The sequence below is a fragment of the Netta rufina genome (assembly GCF_964035555.1).
Source record: "Netta rufina genome assembly, chromosome: 21".
Classification (NCBI taxonomy): domain Eukaryota; kingdom Metazoa; phylum Chordata; class Aves; order Anseriformes; family Anatidae; genus Netta; species Netta rufina.
The window spans coordinates 8,375,757-8,389,409 of record NC_140145.1 but is presented as its reverse complement, the minus strand read 5'-3'; the positions used below and the strand labels follow the sequence as shown (position 1 = coordinate 8,389,409).

The window sequence follows — 13,653 nt, the reverse complement described above, 5'->3', positions numbered from 1 at the left end:
TTTTATTGGTCTTTTATGAGTCCTTCTCCGGTTTTGTTATAGTATGGTTAGTTAGTTTTCAAGGCTGGGAAGTCACGAAATTGGGGCCTGTAGATGCTCACAAAAACACTTTTTAAAAGAAAATCTAAAAGCAGACAAAAAGTATGAAATCCATTATGTCCAGAGTGTTGAGTGCTAACCATTTTTCTACAGGCCCTTTTGTTATTTTCATATTATCAACAAAATATTCACCATTATTGGCCACTTGCACCAACCCACAAAACTTAGCAATGCTCCTGTTAGCTAACAATGAATATGTCAGCTCAGATCTCAGAAACGCGGGAGAGCACTTTCAAAGTCAAAAGAAATGGATGAAGACTGAGAAAAAATCTGCAGCAAAAAAGATTTCACTACTTTACAGACAGCTCTGAATTGTGGGAAATTCTCACTGCATTTAATTAAAACAAATAAACCAGTAAAAAAAATACAGGAATTGTTTCTAACACTTCATGAGACAGCCTAGATGCAAATATCTAGCCAAGTAAATACAAACCAGGTAGTAAATAGTCACTTTCTTGCAGATTCGTATTAAAAATAACCATGAAGACATGAGCTTAAACAACAAGTAGTTTATTTAGCATACTTAATGAATCCTTGCACACAGTCATTTCCTTAGTCCTTTGATCTTTTTCAATAAATCTCTGTTCTTATGAAGGAAGTGCTCTAATTGCCCTGCTTTGTGAGGACCAGCACAGGCAACTAGAATTAACCTTCTGAAAAACAAAATAAAATTAGACTGACTTTGGAAGAGAATCCTTCAATGTCTCAGAATCCTCCGGCTCATAATAAGGTTCCAAAATGGGTTTTAACTTGATTTCTTCTGGTAGTTTTTGTGTCTCTTCTCTCCTGCTCCCATCTCTTAAAAGTGGAACCAAAGTTTTCCAGTTTTTTCCTGACACTAAAAAAGAAAGGATGGTTATTTTTTTCTCCTCCATAGAAACAAAAGAAATACATGCAAGCAGTTTATATAGAAAACTGATGAAAGGAGGATGAGAGGGCCTTGTGTTGTGTTCCCCCACCCCCACTGTTCCAAGAGTTTTTCATATTTCAGCTGGAAGCACAGCTGGAAGCACAGTCTTAGGGTTAAACACTCAGCTGGATTCCCCCAAGCTATAGGAAGCTTTCTTTGTGGCCTCCAAAGTAGCTTGTTGGATGTCTGTCTACCATCATGCACTGTCCCAAGTTTTCAGAATTTGCACATATTATCCGCCTTATAAAAATCTAAAATTAGAATGATGAATCCATGAGACTTTTATTCCACTATAAACCACTATGTGAATAATGAACCTATTTATTCCTTTAAATTTTGTATTGACTGAAAAAAATATTACATTAACTTATCTACTATCCTTAAGCATATAAATTAACTGCCCTCTAACAATCAACCTGTACTGTTTCTATCACTAGAATCTACATCCCTGTAACTCTCACCTCTGCCAGGCTTAATAGAGTAACTGGGATTTCTTTTGAGGTCCCCAGAGTATCCAGGATCTTCGTTGATTATGCCCAGATTAGTATTCCACGTGGACCAGTTCACTTCATCAACCCTGGGGAGAGAACAACATAAACAATAACTATTCTAAGCATTAACAGACAACTCCAGGATTAGTTTGTATCACATATTGAGACGGTGCTAGTACACTGCTTGTCAGAGGAGTGCTCCAGAGGGAAAGTTCTGCTTCCCAGTACCCACTATCAGATACCTACATCTTGTTTGTCTATAAAAGATTGTTCATTTGACATACAAGCAGGTTACCTAAAGCACCATCTGTAATCATCTTGGCCATCAGGCGTAACCCCCACCAAGACTTGCTTTCCAGACCGGAACGAGCGCCTCACACAGTTCAAGTAGCTGTTTTCAATATCCAAGATTGTGATGGCTCTCTAACAGGTAAAAGAAAGCAGACCACTGAGAAGCTGCTGTTTCAGTCATGCAAATCCTGAATTCTGCCTTTATAAAAAAACAAAAAACAATCACTTATCATTTTCATCATCTTAAAAAAGGCATTGCACCCATCTCTGAAATATCATCTCTGTTAATATGGGATTTAAAGTGCTGAATTACTGCCCTGTGGTTGGAACTATGAAGTTCCCTTTCTTACCCCCAAACAAAAGCAGATATGCCTTTGTCTGAGATTCTGGAAAAAAATGGTTTATTGTCCCTTGCATAATCTCTGTCTTCATACACTGATCAGGATTTTCCATCATCAAAAGTCCAAATAATTCTGTCTAATTACAGAAGTACTTTTCTTAAATTCCGAACATGTGTGCAACACTGGGAACATCTGCTCAGACAAAACATCAAATACACACAGAAAAGGAATCAAAATACTTTTTGAGGGGGGAACTGTTTGGGGAATCAGAAAGAAGCAGCGGCCTATTATGTAGATTATGTACACGTCAACTTCTACAGATTCCCTCTGTATTTTCTTATGGTTCCCCACACCCTCCTTCTTGGATAACCTCATAGAACCAATATACCTGGAGTTTCCAGATGCTTTTGCTCTCCTGTGCAATTTTGCTCACAGTTTCTCCCATCAGTGCGATAAGCATGTTGAGCAGGAGGATATACGTAAGGATGACATAGAGAACCAAAAGGATGACAAACACAGACTTGAACCTGTAGTTCTCTGTAAACTCCAGGTCTCCCATCCCAATAGTGAACTTGAAAAGCTCCAAGCAGGTATAATATAGGCTATTGTAGGATGTGCGGCCTCGTTTCGTATGGCAACATCGGGTATATTCAGAGATATTTGCATCCTGCCCCTCATTGTCATCTTCAATTAAAGTCACCACAGCTGTTACAAAAGAAGAATACTATACAAGATGAAAATATAATTTGAAATCTTAATTCTCCTGCAAGCAATGAAAATGAGCACAAAGGTATCGGATATGACACAGTATCTTCATGGCACCTTGTCCCTAATGAAACCACTCTATAAAATATTCCCCATTACTGACACCATTTCAGATGCATTGTCTCAGTTTTGTCTACATAGAACAGGCTTTTTCCATTCAGCTTTCCTAAGCAGTTTGAGATCCAAGGGATAAAAAGCAGCATGAAGTTACTACACATAATTGTTATTCTGAAGATATTTTTGTAATAAGGTTGATTTTAATTTCTAATTGAAAACAAATATTCTAAGCCACTTGAAACATAATTTTCTGGGATTCAAGATAAAAAATAACCTCAAGTATGATATTACCTGTGGAAAATCCCAAGAGGAATACTAGATAGACAAACATGAAGCGACATAAATCTCTAAGGATCATCTGTAATGCAGAAATAGAAAATTTATATATTGCAAAAACTCAAGTATCATCTGAAACAAAAATTGGTAGAAAATATTCCTTCAGCTCAAGAAGTTCACTTGCTGTGAACTGGCTGCTCATGCATTAAACGGTTATTTATCGCACTGAGATAATCAACGTTAATAAGAAAACATTTTTCTGTCATTCAAGCAACAGTTTACACACATATGCAAGACATATGCATGACAAATAGTTTCATCTTTGTGAGTACAGACCACATTAAAACAATTGCCTCTTTCTTCTCTTCTTGGGCTAGCTGGCTACGTCATATATAGAGGTTTATTAGCCAGCTACTGCCTCTTAGCTAATTGCTCTGTTGGGTAAGATTTAAACTATTCCTAAGGAAACTTCCAGCTGGTAGAAAGCTGTGCCACTTCATACCACATGAGTATGCACTATTCTCCGTCTACTTAAATCCACATCTATCCAACTGTTATTTTGAAGTATAATAATAAAAATAGAATGTATCAAGACTGCTATAAAACGCATGGATGAAGAGCGGGTGTTTTTTCTACGTGACTTAAAATGTGCATCTCTTCGCTCAGAAAATAAAGGCAGATTATAATAGACTGATACAGGCCTTCCCATGGAAGGCAAACATGGAAACGTGATGACTTCTCTCCTGGAAATGGGGCTGTTGGCAGCAGTTTCTGATCTGACCTCTCTGCTGGCCTCACCACCCACTAACTGGACTGACCTTTGCAATCATGACAGAGTAAATGCCCATCTGCTGGAAGCCACGGGTGTAGTACAGCATGTTTGCCCAGCCCAGTGCCAAGGAGAAGACCATGGAAGCCACGTACAGTTCCTGGCCACAGAAGTACAGCACCACAGAGCTCAGGAGGAGCAAAGAGTGAACAAAGCTGAAAGACAAGCAAGGAATAGGAGGATATCTGCACATCCACTGCATACACTGTATTGCAAGTCCACCTTGGAGATCTATTCCTAACTCTTCTGCACGACACATTCACCACACTTCTAAACACTTCATTTGCTTTACCTCCAAAGGAAGTTGCTGATGCAGATACATTTGTTCAACTGCTATTTTGTAAGGACCTATGAAATTATAGCAAAGTATCTTTAAGGGTGTAGAGGGCAAAACATGAGGAGCAGCTGAAGTCACTTGGTTCATTCAGCCTTGAGAAGAAGGGAACTAGGGGAGACCTCGTAGTAGCCTACAGCTTCCTCACAAATGAGAGTGCAGGGGAAGGCATTGATCTCTGCTCTCTGGTGACCAGCAGTAGGACCTAAGGGAATGGCATGAAAATGCAACAGGGGAGATTCAGGCTGTATATTGTAAAAAGGTTCTTCACTGAGAGGGTGTTTGGGCACTGGAACAAACAGGCTCTCCAGGGAAGTGGTCACAGCACTGAGTCTGTTGGAGTTCAAGAAGCACTTGGACAACACTCTCAGGCATATGGTCTGATTTTTGGGTGGTCCCATGTGGAGCTAGGAGCTGGAATCTGTGATCCTTTCCACTTTGGGATATTCTATAACTGTATACCTGTTAGGAGTGGTTTAAGCTAAACATGCAGATCTCACACACTCATGTGTTTCATGCTGGAATACAATCAGACACTGGCACTTACAAAAGAACCTCACTGTAGCTGTCAACTATCAGCGTCTTCAATGATGGGCGCCTCTGCACAAAGTACTGTATCTGGAAGGGAAAAAAAAATGGCATAGTGAGCAGGGGGGGCAGATAAAGACCAGGTTTGCATCCAAGGAAGGGAGTAAATATCCCATGGGAATGCATCAACTAAGTGTTAGTATCTATACCAGGGAGCTGGTTCTCATTCAGTATCGCAGAAGAATAGCTCATACAACACTGTTAAAAAATCCAGTGGTTGGTAGCAAATACGTAATGCCAGTTGGGTAGGTGTGCATGTGCACACACACCCCCCTCACAGCCTTTAAGTACTGTGCAGTTTTGCATGTTAAACTGCAGCATTAATTCCTCTTAACTGAAAAAATCTCTCTTCGTAACACTACATTTCCTTTACATCTAGGGTGTCTTTTCATGACACCAACCTATTCAGGTCAGTGGTCTGAGGACCTGTGATTCACTGGATACTCTCCATTGGCTGCCAAGGGAAAGAAGACTGCCTTTAAGCTAAAACAGAATCTTTAATGTAGGCTTAGCTACTTGCAAAACCCATGCTTAAGCTTTGGCTAGGCTAATTACTCAGATGCTCATTGACTTCTTAGGACCTTCTTTTTTATACAATAGATAAAACCGTACATTAGCCTGAGGGCTTGTTAGTAACCTAACCAGGTCAAGGAAAAAGCTTTGTAGCTCTCAGCTAAAATATGAATTATCTTGGCAACCTATTTTAATGAATGCAAAAGGCAGGCTTGGTTTTCACCTACACTTAACCAAAGAGCAAAAAGAAAAAGTTTCAAATATCTTACCCCTCTGAAAAAAAAATAGAGTCCTCCCAGTACACTCAAGATCTCTCCAGTCACTCGAAAATATTCCCCAGTGCTGTGACCAAACGTGAAGGGAGGCTGTGTAAGACAAAAGACAGAGATGTTCAGCAAAACTGGAGATAGGAAAGACCTGTCCTTGCCAGCAGCTGAAAGCAACTTCATTTCTGAAGGAACAGGTTAAGCTTCTGAATGTGCTGCAGCAAGGGGCAAAGCTTGCCTGGAAAGCAAGCAGGGCCAAAATCTCCCTCCTAGCTTCAGGAAAGGCAGAAAACTGACCTTAGGAGCACACATTGAAATGGGAGGCTGATCTGGGATAACATGCACTGTGTGGTCCCCCTGATGTGTGACAGGAGTAACATACCTTTTCTTTCTTATCCACAGGTCTGTAGTAGGCAGCTGCAGTGAGAATGATGATATGCATGGTATAGACAAAGAAGTTGAAGTAAAATAAGTGTTTGACAAACCGGTCCCACTTGTCTTGCAGCAGCCTGTTGAGGGGTTCCACCAGCAGCATCTCATGACGATTCTGAATGAAAGGATGAAGAGAATCTTGACATGACCAGTATGCACAGGGCTTTGAAAATAAAAAATGATACTCAACTTCAGCAAACATTCCCTCTAATACCCTTAAACATAGGAAAGAAGATTGCTGTTCTACAGCAACGACACAAAGATATACTGTGTAGAACATGGAGCTCTTCCCCAACAGTCCCCAGACTGCAAATAAAATGCCAAGGAGGTGCATACTCACTGGCGTTTCACTGCTGTAGGCAATAATCTCAAGCACTGAATTCTTCTCACAGGTGTCTATACAGGACAGGTCATAAAGCGATGAGTGGACAGGCCCATAAGCCCATTCAGTGAACTTTCTAGACAAGTGCCTGCACTCAGGGTCTTTGATCTCTCGTCTGAGGATGTAAGCGAAAATCTAATTGCAAAAGAACAATACAAACATTTCAAACAACATTTCAGTGCTAATGGGCTTTTAGTTCCTCAGTATCTCTGTAAGAGTGGATTGCTTTAATTTAGATTAACACAATTTAACTATGCTGAAGTCAATCTGCTGGAGCACTGCAGAGATCAAAGTCTGAAGTAAACAATATTAATTTACTCACTGTATGCTAGTGGATGAAAAATATAAATGTGGAAGGAAGCCCATTTCTTTGCTTTCTACCACTTATAACTTGCCATTATCTGTTTCAATGCACAAGAAAAATACAGAGATGTACATTACACATCTCTGAGCGTACAGTCACACTGAACGGGGACTTTCAGTCAGTCAAAAGTACAAGACCTCTAGTTCAGGTAACAGCAGAAACCCACTTTCTGTTTCCACTTGGGCTGTCTTGTATACTGCTAGCAAATACGTAATGCCAGTTGGGTAGGTGTGCATGTGCACACACACCCCCCTCACAGCCTTTAAGTACTGTGCAGTTTTGCATGTTAAACTGCAGCATTAATTCCTCTTAACTGAAAAGCCCCAGCAATAAGCAGTGATAAAATCAGTCCTGAATAAATGTTTTGCATGTACTCTGTATAACTTGATGCAGTGATGGGATAGCTGGACACGTTTGCTCACCTACCCCTATCTTCCCAGTTTTAGCTGCCAGAGTTAATGGAGTCAGCCCTTTCTTGTTGGTGAGTTCTTCTAGCTTCAGGATTGGATTAATTTTGGCACCGAGGATCAATATGTTATTATACATCTTGGTAACAAACTTGGTATTATCCTTAGTATTGTCTGCAATCTCCACCAGGGTATGCAGGACCATATTGCCCATGGAGTCCTCGGCGGCAATGTTGGCAGCCTGGTATGGGTTCTCAAGGAGGAATTTCACAATGCAGAGCTGGTTAGTACAGGCAGCCAGGGATAGAGGCAGCTCTCCTACAGGTAAACAATGTGAATGAGTGGTCAGAAACCCCACCACATGTGCAAGCCTTACTACACATCCAAAACCAGAAAGGAGACCATGTTGTTTTCAACTTTCACTATGAGAAAAAGAGGTGAATTTATCTAAAACAGCATCAATTCTGATAGCTGTTTGAATCACATTTTCTTTGGTTTAACTGCACTACAGAAACATGGCTGCTTAGAAAAGCACCAAAACAAAGACCAGTGGAAGGTTACAACCTTTCAAAGGATATACTGACCAGAAAACCAAGGGATGCAGACACCAAGCTGACATGGAAAACCATTAACTACCAACTGTGTTTCATTATAATCTAAACCTTTGGAGTAAGTGTCTTGACTAAGTGGTGGATTAAACCACTTATGGCTTCTGAGCCTCCAGTCTCACATGAACAGGATTATTTAACAGTTTGCACTTGGGACAATGCTAGGATAACTCAATCAATAAAGGCCATGCTGTGCTTGCTCTTACCAAAATAAAAACCAGGTTTCCCTTTGATTTTCCTGAAGAACTCCCCACAGGCTCTTGCATGAACATCTGCTCCATTCTGGACCAAGAGCTTCACCAGGTACATGTTCCTTCGCTCAATGGCAATGTGGAGTGCAGTCTGGCCTACAGAGACACTCATCAGAGAGAAGTCTTAAGCATTTAATACAGAGTGAGAGCTTTCAGGCACCACAATTCATTCAGCTCCATGTAAGATAGTAGAATTGAGAGCTCATTGGAATAAAAAAAAATTAGAATTAAACAAAAAATGTGGCACAGACAGCAAATGCACATCCCCTGATTTGCTGTTAAATCACTGTCACAAAGAGTAGAATACTGCACCTGTCTAACAAAAGACTGCCCTAGCATGAATTCACTGATTGTTAATCACACACTGGAACTTTTGATGCTGCATCCTCAAGCATAAGACCTCATGCAAAAGACTGTTTGAGAGCCTTGTGTTACCCTATCTTCAGTCTTATCAGCAAGAGTATTCACAGTATTCACTGCTCTCTTACCCTTGTAGTAGTTGTCAGTATACTCTGCATTAACAAACTCTTTCAGAGTTCCAGTTTTCTTTGCAATATCCAGCAGCAAGGGAATGGTATCATTTTTCCCATCATGTAGATTCAGCATGGCTTTCAGTAAGCAGGTTTTCCCAGTTTCTGGTTCTGTAACAGAAAAGATCATAGCTACATAGAAGTGACTAGAAACCCACCATCTACTTCCAGACATACAGGAATTAATGAGATTGTTATGAAAACACAAGAAAATCAATTCAGAATTTTACAAACTTCAACTTTTCTGATTTCTCCTATAACTTTACAATCAGTGGGCTGCTCAATCAGTAGGGATGTACAAGCTATTAGAAGACCTTGTGAAGTTACTTCACACTTAACAGCAATGTTGTTTTGTGTTTTGTTGTTTGTTTTTTTTTTGTCCATCTGCCCTCTTCCTCCTCTCCCCCTGCCCATCTCTGGAGTACTACTGGAAGAAGACAAGGACAACTTAAGGTATGTGACACTAAGTGTTACCTTTGAATTCATCATCTGTGAGATGCTTCAAGGTCCTATTAAGATAGAGTAGCAGATCATCCAGGTCCCTTGTGTTGCCTTGGGCTACAGCATCAAAGATCCTTCTGCGGTCATAAAACTTGAAAGCTTTTTCAGAGCAGCCTGTGATAGAATCTGTAGATAGGAGCCTAACAAGGGTAAATTTCTGTTAAAGTCAGATATTTAGCAGACTTTTTATAAACTACCAGAAAACTATTTTCCTTTTGCTTGTATGAAATAGCAAGCACTGCTGATTAGTATAGATGGATCTGCAAAGCATACAAAATAATGTCTGCAAGCAATCGTCCTGACAAAATTGCATGTTTGCTGCTGTAAAGCTGAAAACACGACTTAAAAGATGCACTGAAGTATGACAGTCTAACTGCAGGCCTGGGTGCCAGGCAATCCTATATTATTCTGAGTGATGTCCATTTACTGAACAGCTTTGAGCATATTGTCTAAAGCTCATCACTAACTTTGGGCAACACATCTATGGACTAAAGTTTCAAAGATGCCAAGAGACAACAGCTACATGTATTATCAGTTTCAAATAAAACACTCCTTCCTTTGGCGCACTAAAAACAGTGAAACTGAGAAAACAGGCATGAAAATGCAGAGTGAATACATACTGCTCTAAGAAGCACACACTACAACTGTCATAATATGTCCAGTACACACCACACCTTACAACACAAACTTACTTGTGAAGTTTCCCTCTCTCCAGATTTGCGTGAAATTTGATGACAGAAGGTGCCATCAGGTGATCCATCTGGTAGAAGGAATCCATGGGAGCCATGTCCTTGTCACTATCCCCCATCACAAACCGCCCACGTCTTGCAAAGATGTTGCTTTTAGGTGGCTGCACCTTGGTGCTGAGTGAACCCTGGAGGCTGTCAGGTGTTTCCAGCGCAGAGTCCTCCCCATCCGTATGTTCATCTGTCACTTCAGATTCCTCCAGGTCAGAACTGCCAAATTTCTTCATCTTCCCAAGAATGGAAGACATGATGAACAGGCAGTCTGTGAGGAACCACAAAAACACCTCAAGTAAGCACTTTAGAGCACCATCTATTTTCTGGTTTGTGCCACCATATATTCTCAGGATTATATCAGGCCTTTAAGAAAAGCTTGATACCATGGTGCCATAACCTCATTTTAACAATCATAAGCAGAAGGCTTACTGCATATAGGAAAATTATTAATGGCTTTACCAGAGTTACAACAGTGCTAGATGAAAGCTGGGGCATGTGATTTTTGTCAGATTAGTGTCACCTCAGACATGAGACTAGAAAACAGAGAAGAAAAGGTTACCACAGATAAGAGATTACTGTAAGACCACAGGTGTGATCTTGTGTGATTTACAACCACAAAGAATTTGATGCAAGTTAATAAACAGGCCATACTGTAGGTATGAACAGGGATTTTTTTTCTGCTTTCTTATCAAAATTTTGAACAGCTACATGTTTGTATTCATATCACTGAATTCAAAACTCCAGCAACAGAGGCCGGAATGCTTCATACTGGAACTGCTACATAGCTGACTTTTAGAAGGAGCTGAACGGCTTTAGAAACACATTCCGAAATTCTAGATTGCTTCAGAATCTTATGGTTCTGAACACAGGAGCATTACAAAATCTTCAAAAAGCCTTCAATTATAAACCACTTACAGTGGTCCTTAATCATCTCTGTACAATGTTTGAAATCAATGTCATAAATAAGTGTTGAGGCTTTTTCTCTTCACAAAATTTTTCTGAGGGATTATCAGCAAACCTACATTGTACATTAACACTAGATTTTCAGTTCTCTGGGACTAGTTAATACTTACATTTATGATCACTTGCATTTTCATGTGCAATTAGGATGAGAAAAAGACTTTTCTTACGCATTTGCACTTTCTGCAATTTTGTATAGCACACATGTAAAGAAAAAATCAATCTGCAAACATGCATATTTAGGGTAACTGAAAGCAAAATAGCATAGTATAGGTGAAATACTAAAGGCTGCAGTTTAACTTGCTGTGTCCTCTGTGCTCACCTTTCAAGTTTTTTGTGTACAATCACTCTGAAAAAATAACATGATACCCTATTAACTTAAAAAAAAAAAAATAATCTGAAGAAAAATACTCTCATTTGGAACGTGACACTAAAAGTATGGAAGAACAATTACTTTAGGGAAAAAGTTATAAAAACAACTTTTATAAAGAAATGGAAAAAATACACTGGGAATACAGCTGTGATTGATTTTCATTTTTGGTCTCATTTAAATCAATGTAGATTGAGCCAAAACTGTCAGGGAGATGGGTATGCAGAATGGAATAATGTATTTTCTACAGAAAAAGTACAATATTAGAAGCAGCAGAATGGACTTAATCCTGTCTTCCTGACAACCTACTCAAACCTGTTTCAGTTACAATTATTATTATTCCATTTATTTCTAATGTCCATTGGTAGCATCTTTGATAATTAGAACCAAACTGCATTTCCTTGTAAGTACGAATTTGCACAGGAAATAATCATTAAATTCTATGAAAAGATACTGAAAATAAATTAAAAAAACAGTAATAAAATTTAAGAAAATATTACCTATCCTGGAAAAACACATAAACCTACCTAACTCTTGGAATCTTATGTACATCAAAGCTCGATTCAATAAAAGAGGAAATATTTTTTTAAGAATGTCTAACTGAATCACAACTTATAATAAATGCTTAAGAGTTTACGAGTAAATAGCAAGCATGCTATTCAAATATACATAGAGAACTTACAAATATCGTAAAAAAAATCTTGTCTTCCACAAAATAGTCCAGTTTCAGTAAACAACCTCTGTTCTACAGGAATTTGGTGCCAGATTCTTCCTCCTAGGTGTCTGCGCTGCAAAGACCTCAGAGCTTGCTTCTCCACTTCATTTGTCTGGAAAATTGTTCTACGTGCTGCTGATTCTTTAGAATCAAGGGAAGTTCACTAGAAGAACAGAAAATAGAGTAATAAAATCATTAAGAACAATTCTGGAACGAGAAGCATCAGTAGCTTCTATTCCCAGGAGCTTAGCAAAGCTCTTTACAAGAATCACAGCAAGTTGTTGTTGTCCCTACCACCACCATCACACTAATTGCATTTAGTAATGGATCCTCCTCTACAGATTTCCTCTTTGTAAATACACTTAAGCTTAAAAAAAGAAAAACAAAAAACAAAAACCAAAAAACAGCAATTGTTTCTGTGGGTCACAGTTTCATTTCACTTGACAAAACTTCGTAAAATATGCCACAGCCCTTCTCTGAGATCATTCATCTTTCTGGGCACCCTTGTGTGGCTGCTGTAAAGCCCCGTGAAGTATTTCAAAGACAAGCTGATTCTGAACAGAGTAGAAGAACTCAACGACAATAGTCTTAAGGCCATTTTATCATTCCACATTCCTACTATGCTTTATTTAAATAATATATATGTAACAGAAAGTTTTAAATATTAATGTCATTAGAAAAAGAAGTTGTATCTAATCCAGACTTGATCTAACACCATTAAAATGAAGACCTGTGTTAAATGTATCATATATATACTATCTTTCTGCCAAAGACCAGGCTTGAGAGAGAGATTTCCACAAAGTTAAGCCAATAGGCTATAGCTGTTAGGCTAGAAGAAACCACCAGACCTCTAGCTCCTGTGGTCTGGAGTTAGATATGAAATTATTGAATGAAATAATCTGGTTTATGTTTTGCAAAAGGTAACTATAGGATCATAAGAGATCTTTCTAGTCTTGCCATTTATCTATATATATAAGAATAATATATTTGCCTATTTAATAGCAAACTAATTATACCACTTAAAACACCTTATGGCATTGTACTCAAAAGAAATAAAATGCCTGTTTATTAATGCATAAGTATGGATTACCAATAAGCCAGGTCCCTGGCTGGCCCTCCTGGAACTTTGTTGCGCAGAGAATTTGCTTCAACATTACGATTAACTCCTTCACCACTTCCAAGGAACAGCTTAGTAAGAAACCCATGAAGTTCAGTGGAGGGTCTCCCGTACTCAGTTTCTAGCTTCTTCCTTGCTGCTTTTGCTGAATGCTCCTTCTTTCTCTTTTCCCGTTCCTGGCATCAGCTCCTCTCAGTCTTCCCATGCTCTCGAGTAAACAGTTTGGGAGCTTTCTGTCATTTTCTGAGCTTTGATGTCTCTTTCATCGGCCTCCTTGATTTCTGTTTCTTGTGAAGGTGTTACTTCCTTCTTACCAGCAGCAATTCCATTACTTTTTGCCACAGTTCTTGGAGATATCATATTCTGCCTCAGCAGGGACCTCATTTATAAGTGTGAGCTCATAAGAATGTGTGAATGCTTATCAAAACACGCCTGTAGCAAACAAGAAGGAAATTTATTCCTTTTCTTGGGCCAGCATCCCATAGCTTTCCATGGTACACAGATTTCATGCAACTT

General features: G+C 39.2%; 1 protein-coding gene across 1 annotated transcript; it reads right to left on the bottom strand.

Annotated features, from left to right (window-relative positions):
- Positions 1 to 770: 770 nt before the first annotated feature.
- LOC311217560 (transient receptor potential cation channel subfamily V member 1-like) lies at positions 771 to 10,229 on the bottom strand (the record flags this gene model as incomplete). Its single annotated transcript, XM_084299715.1, has 15 exons — positions 771 to 937; positions 1,471 to 1,586; positions 1,796 to 1,923; positions 2,521 to 2,837; positions 3,246 to 3,312; positions 4,049 to 4,214; positions 4,941 to 5,011; positions 5,764 to 5,859; positions 6,143 to 6,307; positions 6,533 to 6,709; positions 7,365 to 7,663; positions 8,160 to 8,300; positions 8,693 to 8,845; positions 9,209 to 9,375; positions 9,928 to 10,229. 15 exons carry the CDS (start codon positions 10,227 to 10,229, stop codon positions 771 to 773), a joined length of 2,532 nt encoding a protein of 843 aa, XP_084155841.1.
- Between the last annotated feature and the right edge of the window lie 3,424 nt (positions 10,230 to 13,653).